The sequence below is a fragment of the Podarcis erhardii genome, assembly GCF_964252035.2.
Source record: "Podarcis erhardii genome assembly, chromosome: 6".
NCBI lineage: Eukaryota > Metazoa > Chordata > Lepidosauria > Squamata > Lacertidae > Podarcis > Podarcis erhardii.
Genome location: NC_138510.1, coordinates 96,347,492 through 96,367,745, shown reverse-complemented (window position 1 = coordinate 96,367,745; position 20,254 = coordinate 96,347,492). Strand labels below are relative to the sequence as shown.

At 45.1% G+C, this 20,254-nt stretch overlaps 1 protein-coding gene across 2 annotated transcripts in view; it reads right to left on the bottom strand.

Moving 5' to 3' along the window:
* Positions 1–20,254, bottom strand: part of ASTN1 (astrotactin 1) — a 246,493-nt gene that overhangs the window by 4,616 nt on the left and 221,623 nt on the right. For both annotated transcript variants that reach the window (XM_081865108.1, XM_081865109.1), the window contains exons 17-22: positions 11,221–11,489; positions 9,724–9,857; positions 8,357–8,508; positions 1,819–1,954; positions 762–862; positions 113–296 (exon numbers count right to left, since the gene is read on the bottom strand). In XM_081865108.1, the coding sequence (XP_081721234.1) occupies positions 113–296; positions 762–862; positions 1,819–1,954; positions 8,357–8,508; positions 9,724–9,857; positions 11,221–11,489 (976 nt within the window). The remainder of the gene's footprint in view (positions 1–112; positions 297–761; positions 863–1,818; positions 1,955–8,356; positions 8,509–9,723; positions 9,858–11,220; positions 11,490–20,254) is intronic.

Here is a 20,254-nt window from a genome sequence, read left to right as displayed (position 1 = left end):
TATCTTTTCCATTTTACACGTTGCTGCTTAAAGATGTGAAGGCTAGTGACAAGAACGTTGGCAGATACAGTATTCTGAAGCAACCGGCATGGCACAGAAGGTCTCATCTTACCGGGGGCCCAGTTCATCCTCGCATCGCCAGGTGAACTCCCCAAAGCTCTCGTAGTGCTGGTTGTAATGGTACAGGACCCGGTGAAGGCTTGGTGAGCCCAAGTCCAGCAGGGTGTTGTAGGCCGTTTGCTGCTCCTTCCCGCTAGTGTAGCCATTGAAGAGGTTGTAGATCTTGTCTGCTATTTCTGGATTTAAACAAAAAGGGGAAGGTAAAATGTTGATCGAGATAGTGAAGGGTAGTTTGGAGTTTAAATAGCGCCTCTTGGAAATAAGCATTTCAACACAGCATTTTTGGGAAGGGAGAAGGGAGAGTGCTGGGGAAACAGCTGCCCTTGGCAAGCAGGGAAAAGGGAAGACAGGCATTTTGTGTTTCAGTGCAACAGTGAAGATGGAACAAGGATTTCAAAGATGAGCTCCCGCAGGCCCTTTGCCAGCAACCTAGCTTTGCAACTTGCAACACAGATGTACATACCAGATAATATATTGTGCCTTTTCAAAGCATCATTTTTCAACCCGAAACCCTAAAATTTATACTTGCGGGAATAGGTTTCGCACACACACAAAATGATTAAAAATAAAATAGAATACTCAAGCGCTGGATGCAGAAGCTTCTTTTGCCAACGGGCAGGTCTCTGCAGCAGCACTGTTACCTTGGGCCTTCACATCGTCCACCACCGGGCAAGGAGTCTTCACAGTCACGTCACTTGACCTTGAACGTCTCCCTGTGTTATCCACACCCCAGAGAGTGAACCTGATGACGGAACAGAAAATATCACCAGATACATGCAGCACATACAGCTATAACAAAGGCAGCATTTTTTCATCTCCGCCAAGCTAAGCAGTTGGCTCCTTACCTCTCTCGCCCTGACCTAGCCACTGTGATCCACGCGACGGTCACCTCCAGACTGGATTATTGTAACTCGCTCTACATGGGGCTACCCTTGAGACTGACCCAGAAACTCCAGCGGGTGCAGAATGCCGCGGCGAAACTCCTTATGGGGTCTTCGCTGCGAGATCACATTCATCCGGTACTATACCAGCTGCACTGGCTCCCGGTCGAGTAGAGGATCAGGTTTAAGGTGCTGGTTTTAACCCTTAAAGCCCTATACGGCCTAGGACCCTCGTACCTACGGGACCGCCTCTCCTGATATGTCCCACAGAGGAACTTACGGTCTGCAGATAAAAACATCTTGAAGATCCCAGGCCACAGAGAGGTTAGGCTGGCCTCAACTAGAGCCAGGGCCTTTTCGGCCGCGGCTCCAATCTGGTGGAACGCTCTGTCACAAGAGACTAGGGCCCTGCGGGACTTGACATCTTTCCGCAGGGCCTGCAAGACAGAGCTGTTCCACCAGGCCTTTGGTCAGGGCGCAGCCTGACCCCGCTCCTCTGGCAATCTGCACAGAATTTTGCTTATTGGTTGCCATAAATTTGATTTTAATTAATTTTTATAATGAAATGTTTTTAGAATCGTTGGATTCTTTTGATTGTTGTTAGCCGCCCTGAGCCCAGCTTCAGCTGGGGAGGGCGGGATATAAATAAAATTTATTATTATTATTATTATTATTATTATTATTATTATTATATATGTTTGGACTGCATGAGTAATTGTGCCCTGCATCTCCATCTTAATTCAAAAGATGTCTATTCCCCTTTGCTGCCTACCACATGTGGGCTTGAGACAAGTCAGCAGCTGGTATTGCTACTCACATGTAGGTGGTGTCAGGTTCCAGGCAGCGGATGATCAAAGAGATGGTGGCGGACAGCTTGTCAGGCACCTGCGCTGGCATGGCGCAGGGCGACTTGGCCCCAGAGATGATGTCATCCACAAAACTCAGCACCGTCTCTAGGGAAACAGGCAACCCAGCCATTATCTGATAATGCAGATGGACAAGGAGCAAGGAAGACAGAGGAGCATAGGAAATGTCTGCATGTTTTTAATAAATCATATTAATTTTTATGTTTTTAATAAATCGTATTATATGTGAGTGTGTATTAATGCTTAATTGCTTTTTAATTATTGGGGTTTTCTATGTGTTTAGCTGTTCTCATTTTTATCTGTAAGACACCTTTAGTCCCTGTCAGAGGAAAAGGGTGGTATAAAAATAAGTATATAGATAGTAATAGTCATAACGTTAATAATAATAAATTGAAGCTGGAGAGGAGTTTGGCAACCAAAGCCATTTTACTCTGCTTCTGATTGACTGCTTTGGCAATTAATTCTTAAGGTATTTGCACCCCACCTTCCTGACCCTTCAGGGTGGCTGCAACCCCCAAATAGAAGCAATTGCTTAAACAAGCAAAGCAATAAGAATCAAAGCCATCCAGCAGCAACCAGCAGCAATAAACGTGGAAAAGTAACAGAAGAGTTGGCAGCAGCATTCATGGTTCATTTATGCAAGAGTGTGCCAAACAAGCACTGATTTTTTTACTGGCTCTGTAAGGCAGGGAGAGAAGAGGTCAGAAAAATTTCACAGGGCAGCAGATTTCACATCCTGGGTGCTACCACCAAGAAGCTCCTATCCATCACACCTTAAAGGGCAGAGAGCCCAAACCTCCTGTGGTGATTGAAGAATGTAGACAGGCTCCTATGGGAGGAGGCTGCCCTCTAGATAACCCTGCCCTAAATTGCTTGAGGCTTTAAATGACACAACCAGTACTGTGAACTGAGCAAGCAAACCAACAAACCGTGAGCCTTGACATTTCATCAAATATTCCACGAGAGGATGAACTTCCAAATTCATTTCAAATCCGATGGCAACGTACGGAAGTGCTGGACATTCCCCTCCTGCATTTGCCCTGAGGAATCTGGAACTTTTTATCCAATGTTTGTTTCCTTTGAGATTCTTCAGGTGCTTTACATGAGAACGAACCTCAAACTCAAACCCTGAATTTTGCTTTAAACCGAATTTTGATGGCAACTCTAAAAGTGAGTCCTGTATAATTGTTTGCACAAAAAGACAATGTAGGAAAAATCCAAATGAGTGTGATCATGACGTAGAGCACAGAATAGGGTGACTAATATGGGGGCATCCATTTCCCTTCATAAAATGTCCTGACTCTTTGCAAATCATTGTGGCATCATCCCCAGGCGTTTTGGGGCTTCATTTTTAAGTCAGACACAGGCTGATACTGAGGCACAATGAAACCAAAGCTTGCCATTTAAACATAAAGGGGAAGGAAACTTTTTAAAGTCTTCAGAAATTATTGCAAACCCTCCTGTTTATTCCCATCTACCCACTCTGGACCTCTTTGTGGGGACCAAGCTCTGCTGAATGTGGAGGGAGCCAATAGATTCCAGAAGATCAAAAGAGGCTACGAAGCTCTGGGCAGGAAATTGAAGCAATTAAATGCACAAATTGTCATCTCATCTGTCCTCCCAGTTGAACGACGTGGCCCAGGGAGAGAGGGAAAAATAGTGGAAGTTAACAGCTGGCTTCGCAAATGATGTAAACAGGAACGGTTTGGATTCTTAGATCACGGACTGCAGTTTCTTGAAGATGGACTTCTGGCAAGCGATGGGCTACACCTCACAATGGTTGGGAGGAATGTTTTTGCCAAAAATCTCAGAAACCTCATCAGGAGGGCTTTAAACTGACTAATGTGGGGGAGGGAGACAGTGCTCCTGAAGGTAGGAGTCTATCAATTGATGAAGATGATCATCCAAATGTCATAGACCAAATGGAGCAAACAGCACGCAGACCTAGTGGTGGGAGGAAAAAATCCTTAAATAAGAGACACGGGGGAATGATTAATTGACTTCAATGTCTGTACACTAATGCGCAAAGCATGGGAAATAAACAAGATGAGCTTGAGCTCTTGGTACAGCAAACTAAATATGATATAATAGGCATCACTGAAACCTGGTGGGATAAGTCCCACGATTGGAATGTAATAATAGAGGGATACAATCTATTTCAGAAACAGACCAGACAAGAAAGGAGGAGGAGTGGTGTTATATGTCAGGGATGTGTATACCTGTGAAGAGATCCAAGATTTAGAACCTCAAAGCCAAAGTGAGAGCATTTGGGTCAAAATTAAGGGAGAGAAGAATAACAGTGACCTCATTGTGGGAGTTTACTATAGATCCCCAAGCCAAATGGAGGACATAGATGATGCCTTCCTGGAACAGATGGCCAAGCATGCAAAAAGAAGGGAGATAGTAGTAATGGGGGACTTCAATTACCCGGATATTTGTTGGATGTCAAACTCAGCCAAGAGCATAAGGTCAAACAGATTCCTCACTGGCCTTGCAGACAACTTCGTTGTCCAGAAAGTGGGAGAAGCAACAAGAGGAACAGCCATTTTAGATCTGGTCCTAACCAATGTTGATGACCTGGTTAGTGGGGTAGAAGTGGAAGGATCATTAGGCGCGAGTGATCATGCTCTTCTGAAGTTTACTATACAGCGGAAAGGAGCAGCCAGGCATACTAGGACTCAATTTCTTGACTTTAAGAAAGCCGACTTCATAAAACTTAGGGAAGTGCTGGGTGAGATCCCATGGGCAGTAATACTAAAAGGAAAGGGAGTTCATGATGGCTGGGAGTTTGTTAAGAGGGAGATAGTAAAAGCACAACTTCAGGCAATACCAATGAGACGGAAACATGGAAGGTGCCTAAAGAAGCCAGGGTGGCTATCTAAAGAACTTTTAACTGAGTTAAGATTTAAAAAGGATGTGTACAAAAAATGGAAAAGGGGGGAAACCACCAAAGAGGAATTCAAACAAATAGACAGCACGTGTAGACACAAAGTCAGAAAAGCTAAAGCACAGAATGAACTCAGGCTTGCTAGAGAGGTTAAAAGCAACAAAAAAGGCTTTTATGGGTATGTTCGTAGCAAAAGGAAAAACAAAGAAACAGAGGAGAAGATGGTGAAATGCAAACAGGGGACACAGAAAGGGCTGAACTCCTCAATGCCTTCTTTGCCTCAGTCTTCTCCGATAAAGAAAACAATGCCCGACCTGAAGAATTTGGAGCAAATGATTCAGCAGAGGAAACACAGCCCAGAATAACTAAGGAGATAGTACAAGAATACTTGGCTAGTCAATGAAGCCAAATCTAGATTCAAGTCTCCAGGGCCAGATGAACTGCATCCAAGAGTATTAAAAGAACTGGCAGATGTGATCTCAGAACCACTGGCACTCATCTTTGAGAATTCCTGGAGAACAGGCAAAGTCCCGGCAGACTGGAGGAGGGCAAATGTTGTCCCTATTTTCAAAAAGGGGAAAAGAGAGGACCCAAATAATTACTGCCCAGTCAGTCTGACATCAATACCAGGAAAGATTCTGGAGCAGATCATTAAGCAAACAGTCTGTGAGCACCTAGAAAGGAATGCTGTGATCACCAATAGTCAGCATGGATTTCTGAAAAATAAGTCATGTTAGACTAACCTGATCTCGTTTTTTTGACAGAATTACAAGCCTGGTAGATGAAGGGAATGCAGTGGATGTAGCCTACCTTGATTTCAGCAAGGCATCTGACAAGGTGCCCCATGATATTCTTGTAAAGAAGCTGGTAAAATGCGGTCTTGACTATGCTACCACTCAGTGGATTTGTAACTGGCTGACTGACCGAACCCAAAGGGTGCTCATCAATAGTTCCTCTTCATCCTGGAGAAGAGTGACTAGTGGGGTGCCACAGGGTTCTGTCTTGGGCCCGGTCTTATTCAACATCTTTATCAACGACTTGGATGATGGACTCAAGGGCATCCTGATCAAATTTGCAGATGACACCAAACTGGGAGGGGTGGCTAACACCCCAGAGGACAGGATCACACTTCAAAATGACCTTGACAGATTAGAGAACTGGGCCAAAACAAACAAAATGAATTTTAACAGGGAGAAATGTAAAGAATTGCACTTGGGCAAAAAAAATGAAAGGCACAAATACAAGATGGGTGACATCTGGCTTGAGAGCAGTACATGTGTCAGGGTTTCTGGGAGAAGTGAGGAGATGGCAGAGGAGACGGAAAGCGAGTGGGAGGAGGGAGAGAGAGACGAGGAAGAAGATGACGGAATTCGAAGGGAATCTATGAGCCTAAGCAGTGAGTCAGAGGATTCCCAAAAGGGAGCTAGCATGATCAGGCGAAAAGCAGGAGAAGAGAGAAGCTGTGAAAAGTCAGGAAAGGAGGGGAGAAAGCCCAGTGAAGCACAGACGCTGTCAGAGGGGTCTCAGCCGGAACGGAGTAAAGGGGGTGGAGTTGTCAGCCTCTCGGAGGGAGGAGGAACAGGAGAAAACAGAGAGAGGGGGTTGGAGCAAGGTGTTCAGCCGGAAAGGGTAGAGAGTGGAACAGGGGGCAGTATAGAGGACGAAGGAAAGGTCAAAAGCAACGTACGCGCGCCAAGTTCAAGCATAGAGGCGCGCGGAAGTGGGGAAAGCTCAGAGGAGGAGCCCGGCCCCAAAGCCAGAAGGAGGGGGCAGGAGGCGGCAGAGGATTCAGCCTCAGGCGAATCCCGGAAGGAGAGAACCCAGGGGGGCAGAAAGACCCTGCGGAAAAGAAAGGAGAGGAAGAGGTGGTCTAGAGCCAGGCTATTAAGTTGGTGTGGAGGAGGGGAGGAGTCAGAGGGGGACTTCAGCGGTCTAACGTGACAGACGTACAGCCACAATGCTGAACTGTGAAAGGAGCAACTATCATCAATAAACTTTTCCTGTAAGTAAACTATAATGGAGTAAGGTCTCTCGTGAGCTGGGACCCACCTGGGTGGCTGTGACAACATGTGAAAAGGATCTAGGAGTCTTGGTTGACCACAAACTTGACATGAGCCAACAGTGTGACACGGCAGCTAAAAAAGCCAATGCAATTCTGGGCTGCATCAATAGGAGTATTGCATCTAGATCAAGGGAAGTAATAGTGCCACTGTATTCTGCTCTGGTCAGACCTCACCTGGAGTACTGTGTCCAGTTCTGGGCCCACAGTTCAAGAAGGACACTGACAAACTGGAACGTGTCCAGAGGAGGGCAACCAAAATGGTCAAAGGCCTGGAAATGATGCCTTATGAGGAACGGCTAAGCGAGCTGGGCATGTTTAGCCTGGAGAAGAGGACATGATAGCCATGTTCAAATATATAAAAGGATGTCACATAGAGGAGGGAGAAAGGTTGTTTTCTGCTGCTCCAGAGAAGCGGACACGGAGCAATGGTTCCAAACTACAAGAAAGAAGATTCCACCTAAACATTAGGAAGAACTTCCTGACAGTAAGAGCTGTTCGACAGTGGAATTTGCTGCCAAGGAGTGTGGTGGAGTCTCCTTCTTTGGAGGTCTTTAAGCAGAGGCTTGACAGCCATATGTCAGGAGTGCTCTGATGGTGTTTCCTGCTTGGCAGGGGGTTGGACTCGATGGCCCTTGTGGTCTCTTCCAACTCTATGATTCTATGATTCTGGCTCATTCCTAGCTCAAACGGTTGAGAAACGATGGAGATTCTTATGATCATAATGATGGTTTTTAAAACTGGATTTTGGATTTGGGTTGGAACCTGGATGACTTTAAAACAGGGTTGGATAAATTAGTGGGTGATATTAGCAGTCAATGGCTGCTAGCCATGATGTCTATGTTCACCCTCCACTGCCAGATGAAGTATGATTCTGAAAACCAGTCGCTGGACAACCCAACTGGGAGAGTATTATTGTGCTCGGGTCCCCCTCTCTGGCTGGACCCTTGGGCCTCATCCAGCAGAGCTCTTCTTATGCTTTTATGGAGGGAGCTCTTTTTTGTCGTCTAAACTGGAACAAACTATTTTGGCAACACTGTGATTTAGTATTAGTCCTTCTTTAAACCACAGAGCCTCTTGGGTTTGCCGATCAGAAGTTCGGCAGTTCGAATCCCCGCGACGGGGTGAGCTCCTGTTTTCAGTTCAAGATCCTGCCAACCTAGCAGTTCAAAAACACGTCAAAGTGCAAGTAGACAAACAGGTACCGCTCCGGCGGGAAGGTAAATGGTGTTTCCGTGCACTGCTCTGGTTTCGCCAGAAGCAGCTTAGTCATACTGGCCACATGACCCAGAAAAACTGTCTGCGGACAAACGCCGGCTCCCTTGGCCTATAGAGAGAGAGGAGCACGCGACCCCAGAGTCGTTCACGGCTGGACCTAACGGTCAGGAGTACCTTTACCTTTAAGAATACAGTGTTATATTGCATCGATATTTAATTCTTATGCATACTACCCTGGAATCCATGTTTTGGATGAAAGACACCGTTTAGAAATTTTCAAAAATAATTGTGTAAATGCATTTACAAAAGAATAAACTGCACTCACCAGTTTCCACTTTGGAATGGTCCAAGCGGTCAGTCACCTTCTCCTGGCGGATGAGGTAATCAACGATCTGTACTCCAATTGGGGGTTCCGAATGCTCCCACTCCAGAACAACCAGGGAGCTACTAGGTTCATGAACAGTGGACAACCTCAGCCTGCAGAGGGGAGAGCAAAAACAGAGGTCAGGCTATGGCTAACGCTTGGCAAGCGTCTCCTCATGATGTCAATGGGAATGCCAACTCAAATTCAGCAAAATTCTGACAACAGAGTACCCCCCCCCCTCTGCCTTCATTTCACTATACTGTATTCAACAGATGATGCTTAAGCAACGATGCTTAAATAATAATGTGTTCTGCTTATTCAAGTACCTTCAAGCCCCCACAAGGCTAGGGGGGTAACATTAATGAGATGAACAGGGCACACTTTGCCATGCCCAGTCTTTGGTGCACAACGCAAAGGGGGTGGGCAGAGGAGGGCCCTGCTAGAGATCTTTCAGACACACACCTCACACAGAAGCCAAAATGGGGACAATTAAATGGACACTCTTAATCCAGCAGGCAGATTCAGATTCCATTCCATTATGACCCCTCAGCTCAACCGACCTTCTCACGGTGAGGGCATAATGAGGCAATGACCACTGCCCTGCACTCCTTGGGAGAAGGCCAAAATGAAATATAGAAACAACCAGCATCAAACTCATTACACTGAGTAAGCTATGAAACCTTGAACTCCCAACAGTTGTTGTTACTGCTATTTTTTTTTACCCTGGTGGACAGTAAAAGCTTGCCTTGGCACATGCAGCCTTCTTTGCAGGCTTACTACAATATTGATTTAATATTTACTTTTTGCATCCTGCTTTTTTCCTGCCATGAAAATTCATGACATAAACAGAGTATCCTAAAAACAGCAATAAAACATACACATGAAATACTCTTAAGACCCAATAAAAAACAGACACCAGTAAAATGCACTTTCCTTTGGAAGCAATGGAGTAGAAAGGCAGTGCCTTCCTGCACTTTTTGATATATGCTTTTTGATGTACACCCTGCTTGCTTCTGGCCTCCTAACAGCATTATGGGGACTGTCAGGAGCTGGAGGCATGGAGATCAGGCCATGTGTGCCTTCTCTCCCACACCAGATTCAAAAAGGAACAGTCTGATCAAATCCACCACCATGATTCTGTGCAAGAGACTCAAGAGAGGTAACTCTGTTTGGAAAGGCGAGATCCTCAGTTTTCAGCCATTATTTCTCTCTTTATTTCTGGTGCTAGAAGAATATTTGCTACAACGAACAGTATCACACGAGGCCACGTTTCCCAAAAGACATTTAGCAAAATCTCAATTCTGCAAACTGATGGTGGGGACACCTACATAGGGCGTGGGAGGGGGGCACAGGCTGGAAGCCCATCAGCACCGAAGGCACTTGAGTCACACCGACACCAGTCCTCGATGACGTCCCCACTGCCTGAGCACCATAGGGAACTCATGGTGGCCTCTTGCAACAGCTGAGAGAGAAATAAAAGGAGAACAGGAATGAGGAAAAGCACAGGTGGAACATCAAGAAAATCCCCGCCATGAGCTGCATTTTCATCCTACCCAAGGGCTGCAAAGCAGGGGGGCCCTTCTGACAAATTTTGTTGAGAGGCCTGCATATCGTTTGCTCCTTTCACACTAAGCCATGGTTTGGTTTAGGACTGGGTCACTGAGTACAATGTGCAACAAACTTGCACACGTGTAGTGATCAAAAGAGAAGTTCAGAATTCAATAACAGAAGACCAGCAAACCATTAACATATCAGTCCTCTTCTGCAAACAGAAAGTAATTCAGATGGGGAGATTTTAATAAACACTTTAATAAGTTATTCTGCTTCAAGTCTGTTTCTAGCCATCATGGTTTGAGAAGACTGGAAATGTCACCGTGTTTTCTCCCACTCCCTCTGCCCCCTTCAGATAAAGCGTGTTCTCCTTCATAGAGAGCACGTGTTGCGGTGGCGTCTGGCAGGCCACCCCTCTGTTGATGGGCAGGTTAGTTTGGATGACCATCCGAGTTGGGTTGCTGGTCAAATTCTGGTGTTGCCATTTAGGGGGTTGAACCAAAGGTTATAAAATGAAGTCACGCAGCACTGACTGGGCTCTTTTGCTGGGGATCACCCGCCCACCCTCCCTAATTTAGGGCTCTTGGTTGACCTTGCTATGCCTGTCATGGGGTCGCCTGCTTTTGGAGCAGGGGCCTGGTAGGAATTTTGTCCATCTGGCTGATTGGCTGGTGCCATTTGGTTTTTGCTTACTGTGTAGCAAATCGTGACAACTTGTAAGGTTGCAGTTAGGCATTGGTTTAAAAATTGGTTGGTGGAGGAGTAAGTATTGACCGTGCCTGCCCCTCCAATACTGCTGCTGCAAGGGAATTCCATTAAAGGAATCCAGGAGCTTGCCATTCTTTCGTATGTACCCCTGAAGGGGGCTTAGGGCCATGCAAGCCCCCAGGAGCATGCGGGGTGAGGGTCTGGTGTCCGGCTCCATGCTCTCCCTAATATTGTTTTCCTTTACTGGCTTTCGCTGGAATCTGGAAGTCAGTTCTGTCCCTGGCGCGGGGACAGATAGTCATAACCAATGCCTAAGCAACCACTCACATTTATGTATTTTAATAAAGTTGGGGCCAAAAATATGCCAAAAACCTTAAACAAAAATTATGTGTGAAGTGTGAATTATTTATGGGTGGTTTGGAGAACCTCGACACGCAATCTTGTTTATATGAAAATTTGAAAACTTAAGACCGAGTAAGAGAGTAGCCTGTTCCCCTTTAGAATGCTCACTTATTTGCAACCACTGATACTACATTTAGTCCTGCCTCCCATATAAAGCCACTCACCTTCTGAGTTTGATTGTTGGTGACCAGCTCATAAATGGGTGCTGCTTTTGTGACCTCCAGGAGAACAGGCTCAGGTACAGTGTCTGTGCCAGAGGATACATGACACAGAGGACAGGATGATGGACAGCGGCCTCTGCTCTGGCATTCCATCCGCACGCCGGCTGCCATGCGCTTGGTTCCTGACTCTGACAAGCTGGCTATGTACTCTGGAAACGTAAGGACCCTGGGATCTCGCTCACGCTCCTCAGACTCATCTGATGGGGAGTTACCTGTAAGAAATGTGATTGGATAGAATCAGGAAAAGGTGAGTAGTGACCTGGTCAAGTTTCATTGTGCCCTGGACTAGAGAGATAAAACATCTGCACCCACAGGGGTGTGCAATCATTTGCAAGAACCCGGTGCAGATTTCAAGCTTATATCATTAGTTTTGTTTTTAAGCTTTACCCTGGAACATAGATCTCTTTGGAATAATTTCCAACTTCTTAATATTCTTCTTTAAAGCTTGTATTCAAAATCATACATAGATCAGCAAACAGGAGCACCAATTCATCTTGAGTGAGAGTCCTGAAAATCTGCTCCAGGACTCACAGGCCTTCTCCCACCAGGCCTGGGAGGGCAGGGCCCTGACTGACTCCAGCTACAAAAAGCCAAGGCTGCTGAAAAGGCCAGAGACCATTATGGCTGTCTCTTAATGCAGTCCCAAGTCACCGAGTCAGAGCTTCCACAGGTTTGCCATGAACCACCGTTGGCAGGATTGGGAGCAACAGCAGCAGATATTTATGTTCTATGCTTATGGTAATTTTTTAATTTTTTAAAAAATTTAATCTTATAAATATTTTTTGGACATATAATATATAAAAACCACTTGGCGATCTTGGCCTGAGACTTCTCTCCTCCTCAACTAATGGTTTCCCTAATTATACTCTGATATTGTATTTTGTTATTATCATTATTATTACCCTTAAATCCAAATCTTAAATACACCATTTAAACATCATGTTGGTAATAATTGATATCTCTAACCTTACAAAACTTCTTGTAGCCCTACTAACAATGTCAATTGTTTACAATTGTCTCTCAAATACAATGCAAATTTATTCCAGTCTTTCAAAAAGGTCTGGTTCCAAATTTTCCCAGTTAGTTTCACCCACTCGGCATAGTCCATTAACTTCACCTGCCACTCTTTTTTTGTTGGGATCTCTTCCTGTTTCCATTTTTGGGCCAATAATATCCTTGTTGCAGTTGTTGCATACAAAAACAATGTTTTATCTTGCTTATGTATTTCTCTACCTACAATACCCACTAAGAAGGCTTCTGGTTTCTTTACAAATGTATATTTCAACACTTTTTAAAGTTCATTATATATCATTTCCCAGAAAGCCTTCACTTTCTTACAAACCCACCACATATGAGGGAAGGTACCCCTCTTTTTCTTTACATTTCCAACATTGATTGTTTAGTCTGTACGCTTATGATAATCTTTTTAGCCTTTTGCTAATTATGCTGTTTTAAATGTGCATTTTGTATTTGACTTCCTTTAGCAATGTTTTCTTTTGAAATGTTTTAAGATAATATTTTCATTTCCTGTTAATTATGTTGCTTTGAATGTATACTTTATATTTAGACTTTCTTCAACAATGTTTTATTCTGGATTGATTGATTTGATGTTTTAATGTGTTGTAAAACACTTTGAGATTTTTTTCTTTAGAATATGAAGGAGTATATATAGAATTGAAATTAATAATAATAGTAATAATAATCATGGCAAGAACTATGCTGTTGCTTTTCAAATCTTGATTCAATAGTCTAAATGTGAAATTGGGTTATTTCCTCCCAGAATACTGCTGGTTCTAAGTGCCTGGCTCCTCAAGTAACCTTCAGTCTGGTCTTATTCCACATTTTTTAAGAATGGTGCAAAATACACTTGATTTTCCATACAAAACCTGCATAGGCAGTTAAATGTTCTGAAGAAGCAGAAGAACTGAAAAATGCCGAATTGAGGTGAGGTGGCTGCTGAGCAACAGTAATTTAGATAAGCACTAGAAAAGTTGAGTTTTTGAAAAGGGGAATGATGTGCAATTAAGGCAATTGCACCAAGTGCAAGCAACAATGGTTCTTGGTCTGCATTGCATGCTGAGAAATTGTGTTTCTAAATTGAGAACCACATGCAGTGAAGACATATGGGGGAAAATGATGTGCAGCCAGACCACAACCACTTAATATCAAAATGGTCATAGAGGGCTGGGCGATATCTGGCTATCAACATCGCAATATGTCACCAGCTAAATATCACGATGTGTCAATATATCAACAATGTCTGAAATACAGTGGTGCCTCACAAGACGAAAATAATCCGTTCCGCGAGTCTCTTTGTCTAGCGGTTTTTTCGTCTTGTGAAGCAACCCTATTAGTGGCTTAGCGGATTAGCGCTATTAGCGGCTTAGCGGCTATTAGCGGCTTAGCGGCTTAGCGGCTAAAAGGCTATTAGCGGCTTAGCGGCTTAGAAAAAGGGGGGGGGAGCGAAAAAAATCGCAAGACTCGCAAGACGTTTTCGTCTTGCAAAGCAAGCCCATAGGGAAATTCGTCTTGCGAAGCGCATCGAAAAATGGAAAACCCTTTCGTCTAGCGGGTTTTTCATCTTGCGAGGCATTCGTCTTGCAGGGCACCACTGTAAGGATGGAGCTATGGAGATATGCATTGGCTGGCTTCATGGTTTTCCCACACTGCGATTTTTGCTTAGCAAACACACACACACATCATGATTCACGATATATTGCCAGGTCAAAAAGAATGAAACTGATATCACGATATGGACTTCAAACTGGTCAGACCATTAGGATTGGCCGGGAGAGGAAGAACAGAAAAAGGAGAGAGAGAGAGAGAGAGAGAGAGAGAGAGAGAGAGAGAGAGAGAGAGAAGTGGGTGTCAGAAAAAGAGGGGTGGCACAAAGAGAGAAGGGGGAATGGTGGGCTTCTCAGACATATCCTATTGGCCATTGTCAGGAATAGATGGACCTTTGTTCTAACTCAGGGGTAGTCAACCTTTTTATGCCTACCGCCCACTAAATGCATCTTTCTTGATGGTAAAATTTCCTTACCGCCCACCGGTGCTCGATGGACGGAGGATTCAGCTTGTGCCATAGAACCCTCTCTTGCCCACCTAGAATCCTGAAATGCCCACTAGTGGGCAGTAGGGATCAGGTGGACAACCCCTGCTCTAATTCAACATGGCTCTAATTTTTAGATAATTTGGGTTGACATAAGGAAAACAGGTGCTATCCCAGGACAGTTAGTCATAACTGAGCCCCACTGAAATCAACAGAGCAAATTAAGTCATGATGACCAACTCAAGTACCATTGATTTCAATGGGATTGAAGGCAGGACTACTATACCTGAATCAGGGCCACGGTGCTTTTGAAACAGGAATAATGCAGACAATTAAGCCAACTCTGCTAGGGATGTGACACAACGGGTCTCTGTTACCTTTGAATAGGCCCATTTGCATGCAGTGAGCAACACGGGTGCAAAGCAATGGTTCAGATGCTGCCAATATTCTATGTTTGTTTTTAATAAAAACGTGGTGCTCTATTTTCCTTCCACAAAGGGAAGTAGAATGAAGTAATGCATTCAGCAGAAAAGGCTGCCTATGAACACTAGATGGTGCTATAAAATTACAGATCATGACAGGTCTGAAATCTTTATCGCAGGTCTGATGGGAAAGATATGCATGTTACCAATGGCTGTAACAAGGACTCACTGTATCTGAGCCAATAGTAGATGGCAAGTGGTCTAGATGGATGAAAGAGCATTTGGATGATATAAAATCTCCACTAAGTGCATAAAAGGGTGCTTTCTGAGCGCGTGTACACACACACACACACACTAAGGATTCCTGACCATTAGGTCCAATCGTGACCGACCGGGGTTGCGGCGCTCAACTCCCTTTATTGGCCGAGGGAGCCGGCGTACAGCTTCTGGATCATGTGGCCAGCATGACTAAGCCGCTTCTGCCGAACCAGAGCAGCACACGGAAATGCCGTTTACCTTCCCGCTGGAGCGGTACCTATTTATCTACTTGCACTTTGACGTGCTTTGGAACTGATAGCTTGGCAGGAGCAGGGACCGAGCAACAGGAGCTCACCCCGTCGCGGGGATTTGAACTGCCGACCTTCTGATCAGTAAGCCCTAGGCGCGCGCGCGCACACACACACACACACACACACACACTTAAATGTGCAGTAAAATAGCACCAAATATATTATTGTCACTTTTCCCTGCTAATTCTGAGCAGCTGCCCCTAAACAGGCGCTTGACACCCAGAAATGTAAAGAGCAGGCCAGAAGAAAGACAGCAACCTTAGCAAAAACCCCACACTATCCATACATTGCTTGGCAGTCTCTAGGGGTGGGCTGACCAGTCTGTAGAAGTCTTTCCCCCACAACCCCACCCCTCCTTTATAGAAGCCGCATGGTCCTCCATTTCACTTAAAAATTACAAAGCTCTGAATGTATACCCAGGATCTCTTAACAGTTAAGGCATAACTGATCTGTGTTAAGGGACCCTGAGAATGCGCTCTTGCCTAAGGATAGAGTAAGTGTCTTGGTATATCAAATTAAAAGTGTGTCCACCTGTCCTAGCACAGCATACAACCCCCCCCACCCCCAGTAACCAGCAGGTGCTGTGTTTTTTAATGGGAACTGTCTATGATTTATCCCCCCCCCAACCTATTGAATTATTGCATTTCGTGGCATCTGCTCCCTGCCACAACTTTCCCCCCAGCAAATAATTATCTTGACATAGAATCATAGAATCATAGAGTTGGAAGAGACCACAAGGGCCATCGAGTCCAACCCCCTGCCAAGCAGGAAACACCATCAGAGCACTCCTGACATATGGTTGTCAAGCCTCTGCTTAAAGACCTCCAAAGAAGGAGACTCCACCACACTCCTTGGCAGCAAATTCCACTGTCGAACAGCTCTTACTGTCAGGAAGTTCTTCCTAATGTTTAGGTGGAATCTTCTTTCTTGTAGTTTGGAACCATTGCTCCGTGTCCGCTTCTCTGGAGCAGCAGAAAACAACCTTTCTCCCTCCTCTATGTGACATCCTTTTATATATTTGAACATGACATAGCTGTGAGGAGCCAATGTGTTCACCTTAAGCACCTCCTCTCCCAAGACTGATATTCTCTGTAATCAGAGGACCAGGCAGGAGAGGCCTAGTCACAACGAAGAGCTTTAGAGAGGACGGTCCCTATTTAAAATCTTGAGGAAAGCAATTATTCCATTTCACCAACTGCTTCCATTTCAGAACACAAACATTGATTTTGCAAATCCCAATGAGCTCCCAACTTGTCCTGATTGACTCAGAGGAGGGCGTGAATCCCAAAGAAAACAACAAGGAACCTGCTTGTTGTTTTGTCAAGCACAGGGGTGTGGAAATTGGGACTTAGGGGAGGACATGCATTGCTTGCACTCTCTGGCACGGCTATCCAGGTGATCCCAAGCTGCAAATCAAAAGGCATCTGGCACAAAAGCCCTGTTCACCTCTTAGTTGTCTGGAGAAGCAACGAGAGAGCAAGCGGGCTGCTCCGTGGCACCTTCCAGCTGTCCATGTGGTTCAGGCCTGTCGCACTTGCTCACGCTCCCCACGCAATCTGGAGCCCTGCACGTTTTGCTGAACGTGAAGGAAGCTGGAAGCAGCCACATGAAAACAGCCTCTCTGTAGTCATGTTGCCCCTTCTGGAGAGCAATGGCTGCATAGGACGAATGGCTTTGTGGAATATCTGGCAGCAATCAAACAACATTTTTCAGCTGACAGTAGCTAACCTGCAACTTCATTCTATTTCCGAGGCCTGGTACAAATGAATATTTGTCCCTCTATTATAATTGCCAAAAACATTTCCCTGCCTGTCATTTTCTACAGCCTCTTTCTCACCCCATTCTTGTCTCACAAAACTTATGTATTATACAAATGCTGATGTACGATATTTAGGAGGCAAGATGCCAATTGAGCACATACATGCAAAAATAAGTCTATTTACACAGCCTTATTCATCTGTGCAATTTATTTTGAACACAGAAGCTGGGGTCTCGCTCCCTCCCTACCCGCAAGAGAAGAATTTGTATTTTTGGTTAGATCAAGGCGTTAATTTCCCTGCTCAAGATCTTCTAAGATCCTTTGCTCCAAGCACCCTGTTGACCCAACTCTCCCTCATTAATACAAATTGCCTGGCCAAGGTCAGAGTAGTTTCCAGCAGCCAGATATATCTGCTTTGAAATACTTTTGTGGGCCTTTCGAACCAATATTTAAACTTCCCTGGTGATAGCTGGAGGTCATGTTTTTTTAAACACTTAGATTCTTGCTATCCAGAGCATATGTTCTCTTATGTTAGCTTGTTATCTTTTAATTGGTTTCTATTCTAAATTTAATGCCAACTGTTCCTGCTGGCGGCAATAGCTGCGACTGAAGCTAGGATGGTGCCATGTCAACGTTAGTGTTGCATGTGCAAAGTGAGTATTGCCATTCTCATTTGCCACTCTGCTTCTGGACCGCTTGTTGGGCCACTCAGACAGAGCTCCCCTTTCTGGAGCTGGATGATTCTCGTCTCTTGGAATAAATGCTCCCAGAAATACGTAATTGCTAAACAATGGCGCAGAAGCATTTGAGGAGATGTCCACTTTTCAAGGAAAGTATTCCAGCACAACTAAAGGTGTGTGGGTACAAGGTTGTGTGTGTGTACCCTGATGTGTGCAGTTGTTGCCAGGCTTCCATCCCGTCCCCGTCCCCCCTGCCATCCACCTATCTATGCAGATTAGACCTGACCCTGGCAGCTCAAGAAGCAAAACTGATATGGAGTTCTTGTATTTCACAATGCACAGTTTTGAACTTAAAAGACGAGTGTAATCCATGGGATAAGATGTTCAAACATGGCCCAGGGAGCCCTGGGTTCTAATCCTCACACATACACGGAGCTCAAACTGGCTGAAGTAAGTCAGTCTACCTCATAGGGCTGCTGTGAAGATAACAGCGACATGATCTCAGATATGCTGCTCTGAGCTTGTGGGTGGGTGGGGGGAGGGGAGGAGGGACCCTCGAATTGTTGAGTTGGAAGGGATCCTGAGGATCAGTCAGTCCAACCTCCTGCACTGCAGGAATCTCAACAAATGGTCCCCCATCCAATTTGAAACCATACACATGCTAAAAATAAAATACTGAACCTGAAAGGCACGATGCCCCTTAAAGTCAAGATCCATGTAAGATCCACGGTCAATAACAAACTGTTAATTCAACAGCTTCCATTTAATAATCCCTGAACTTGTTTTAAGAATGTTGCTGCTCACAATGAAAGGGTTACATTGTGTACGTTGACCTCCATTAGTGAAGGAAAGAGCACAATTCCTTCCTTTGGGAGGGAGGGAAGACTAAAAACCTACCAACCTACAAATATCTGCACCCTCTGGGCTCTCCTGCTTGCATAGCTCTGCTGTCTGTTGGACAGCTCCTCAATTTAAATGCAAGAAACAAGGAGAGAAACGTCTTTGCTCCGTAACACCAGTCATGGGGGCAGGGAGAGGGCGGGTCCAAGTAGTTAGGCCTGGGGAGATCAAGGAGGCGGAGCTTAGTACCTTTTCCACATTAATCCAGAGTGCAGCCAACACCTTCTCTGTTATCCACACATAGCTTTAGCCAGGCAACATGTCTGATCGACTGGCAAGTTTCATTTTCTTTATGGCTTTGAAAAGAGAGATTGGCAGATGCTTTCCACTTTATAGAGAGCAAAAGGCATTGATGTCGTGGAGCTAGAGCCATGTGACTGTGCACACAGCAGGAAGCCCCTTCCTCTGTAGGGGAGGAACAGTCATTGTATTGAGATGAAAGGTTAAGCTCTGCTTGTCAGTTCTGAGATGCCAACATCCTTAAACAGAGAAGGGGAACATTTGGATTTCATCTGGGTCATATCCAGATGCATTGCAGGGTTTGCCAACTTGCACAGCTGCAAGAGGCTGCAGGGAATGTTTGAGAGCTTTAATGTACTGGTTCAGACTCCGGATGCTGCAGGTCCAGGCAGCACCTTGCCCAGGTTCCTGTGCCAAGACCTCCCCCCACAACAGGCCAGATTTTGCTGCCAGAAGCCATGGGACAACTGTGCTACTTCTCACCTGCTAACTTCAGAATCTGCATTTTTCCACTGTTCTTGCTAACATTCTGCTGAAACATTGCCTACGAACAGCAGTCGTGGGTTATCTTATTCTTCCCTTGCATTTGAGCATTATTTTGAATTACCACCACAGGGCATTCATGTGCACAATGTAGGAATTAGGGATATGCAAAGAGAATGAATGCCAATTGAAAACCCAAGCAAGGCTGCTTCAGACAGATTTGGGGCTTGTATAAGCCAAAGCTGGAGCTCTCTCTGAAAATCAATGCTTTGAGATGCTTTGGAGATTCAGGTGTTGTTGTTTTTAAAACAGCAGACAGCATGTCTGCAAAATATGAAACATTTCTCCCCAAGTTCTCCAAACGAGGTAACCTCCATGGTAGAGGGAGATCTGCTCTGTGACTGACAAGTCTAGGTTCTAATCAGAAGGAATGATTTCACTAAGGCTCTTCAATCCCAGTGTTTTGGGGGAAGGGATATTGAATTAATGTATTATCATACCCATGTCTGTTCTGTGTTTGTGGCTACCTCTGCTTGATGGTGTTTGCTTGGAAAAATGCTGGATAATCAGAGTTCCTTCTGGGCCACATGCCCACACAAACTACTTTCGTCAAATCGACTTTGCACTTAGGTTTTGTGACTTTTGGTGCCAACTGAACAGAACGCCGGCGTTGAAGTGTTTCCCATGCCCTTCACTGAGCTGGAAAGTGGAGGGTGGGGTGAGGGGTAGAGAAACCAGAAATAGGGATACAGTGTAGTAAAGATCTATGGAGAAGGAAGAAGTTGGGGGGGGCAGAAGACTTCTGGGAGCTCAGCCAGACTATTCACAGCAAGAAGCAGGGCTGTTCTGGAGAACAGGATGGTCCCTCCACCCTG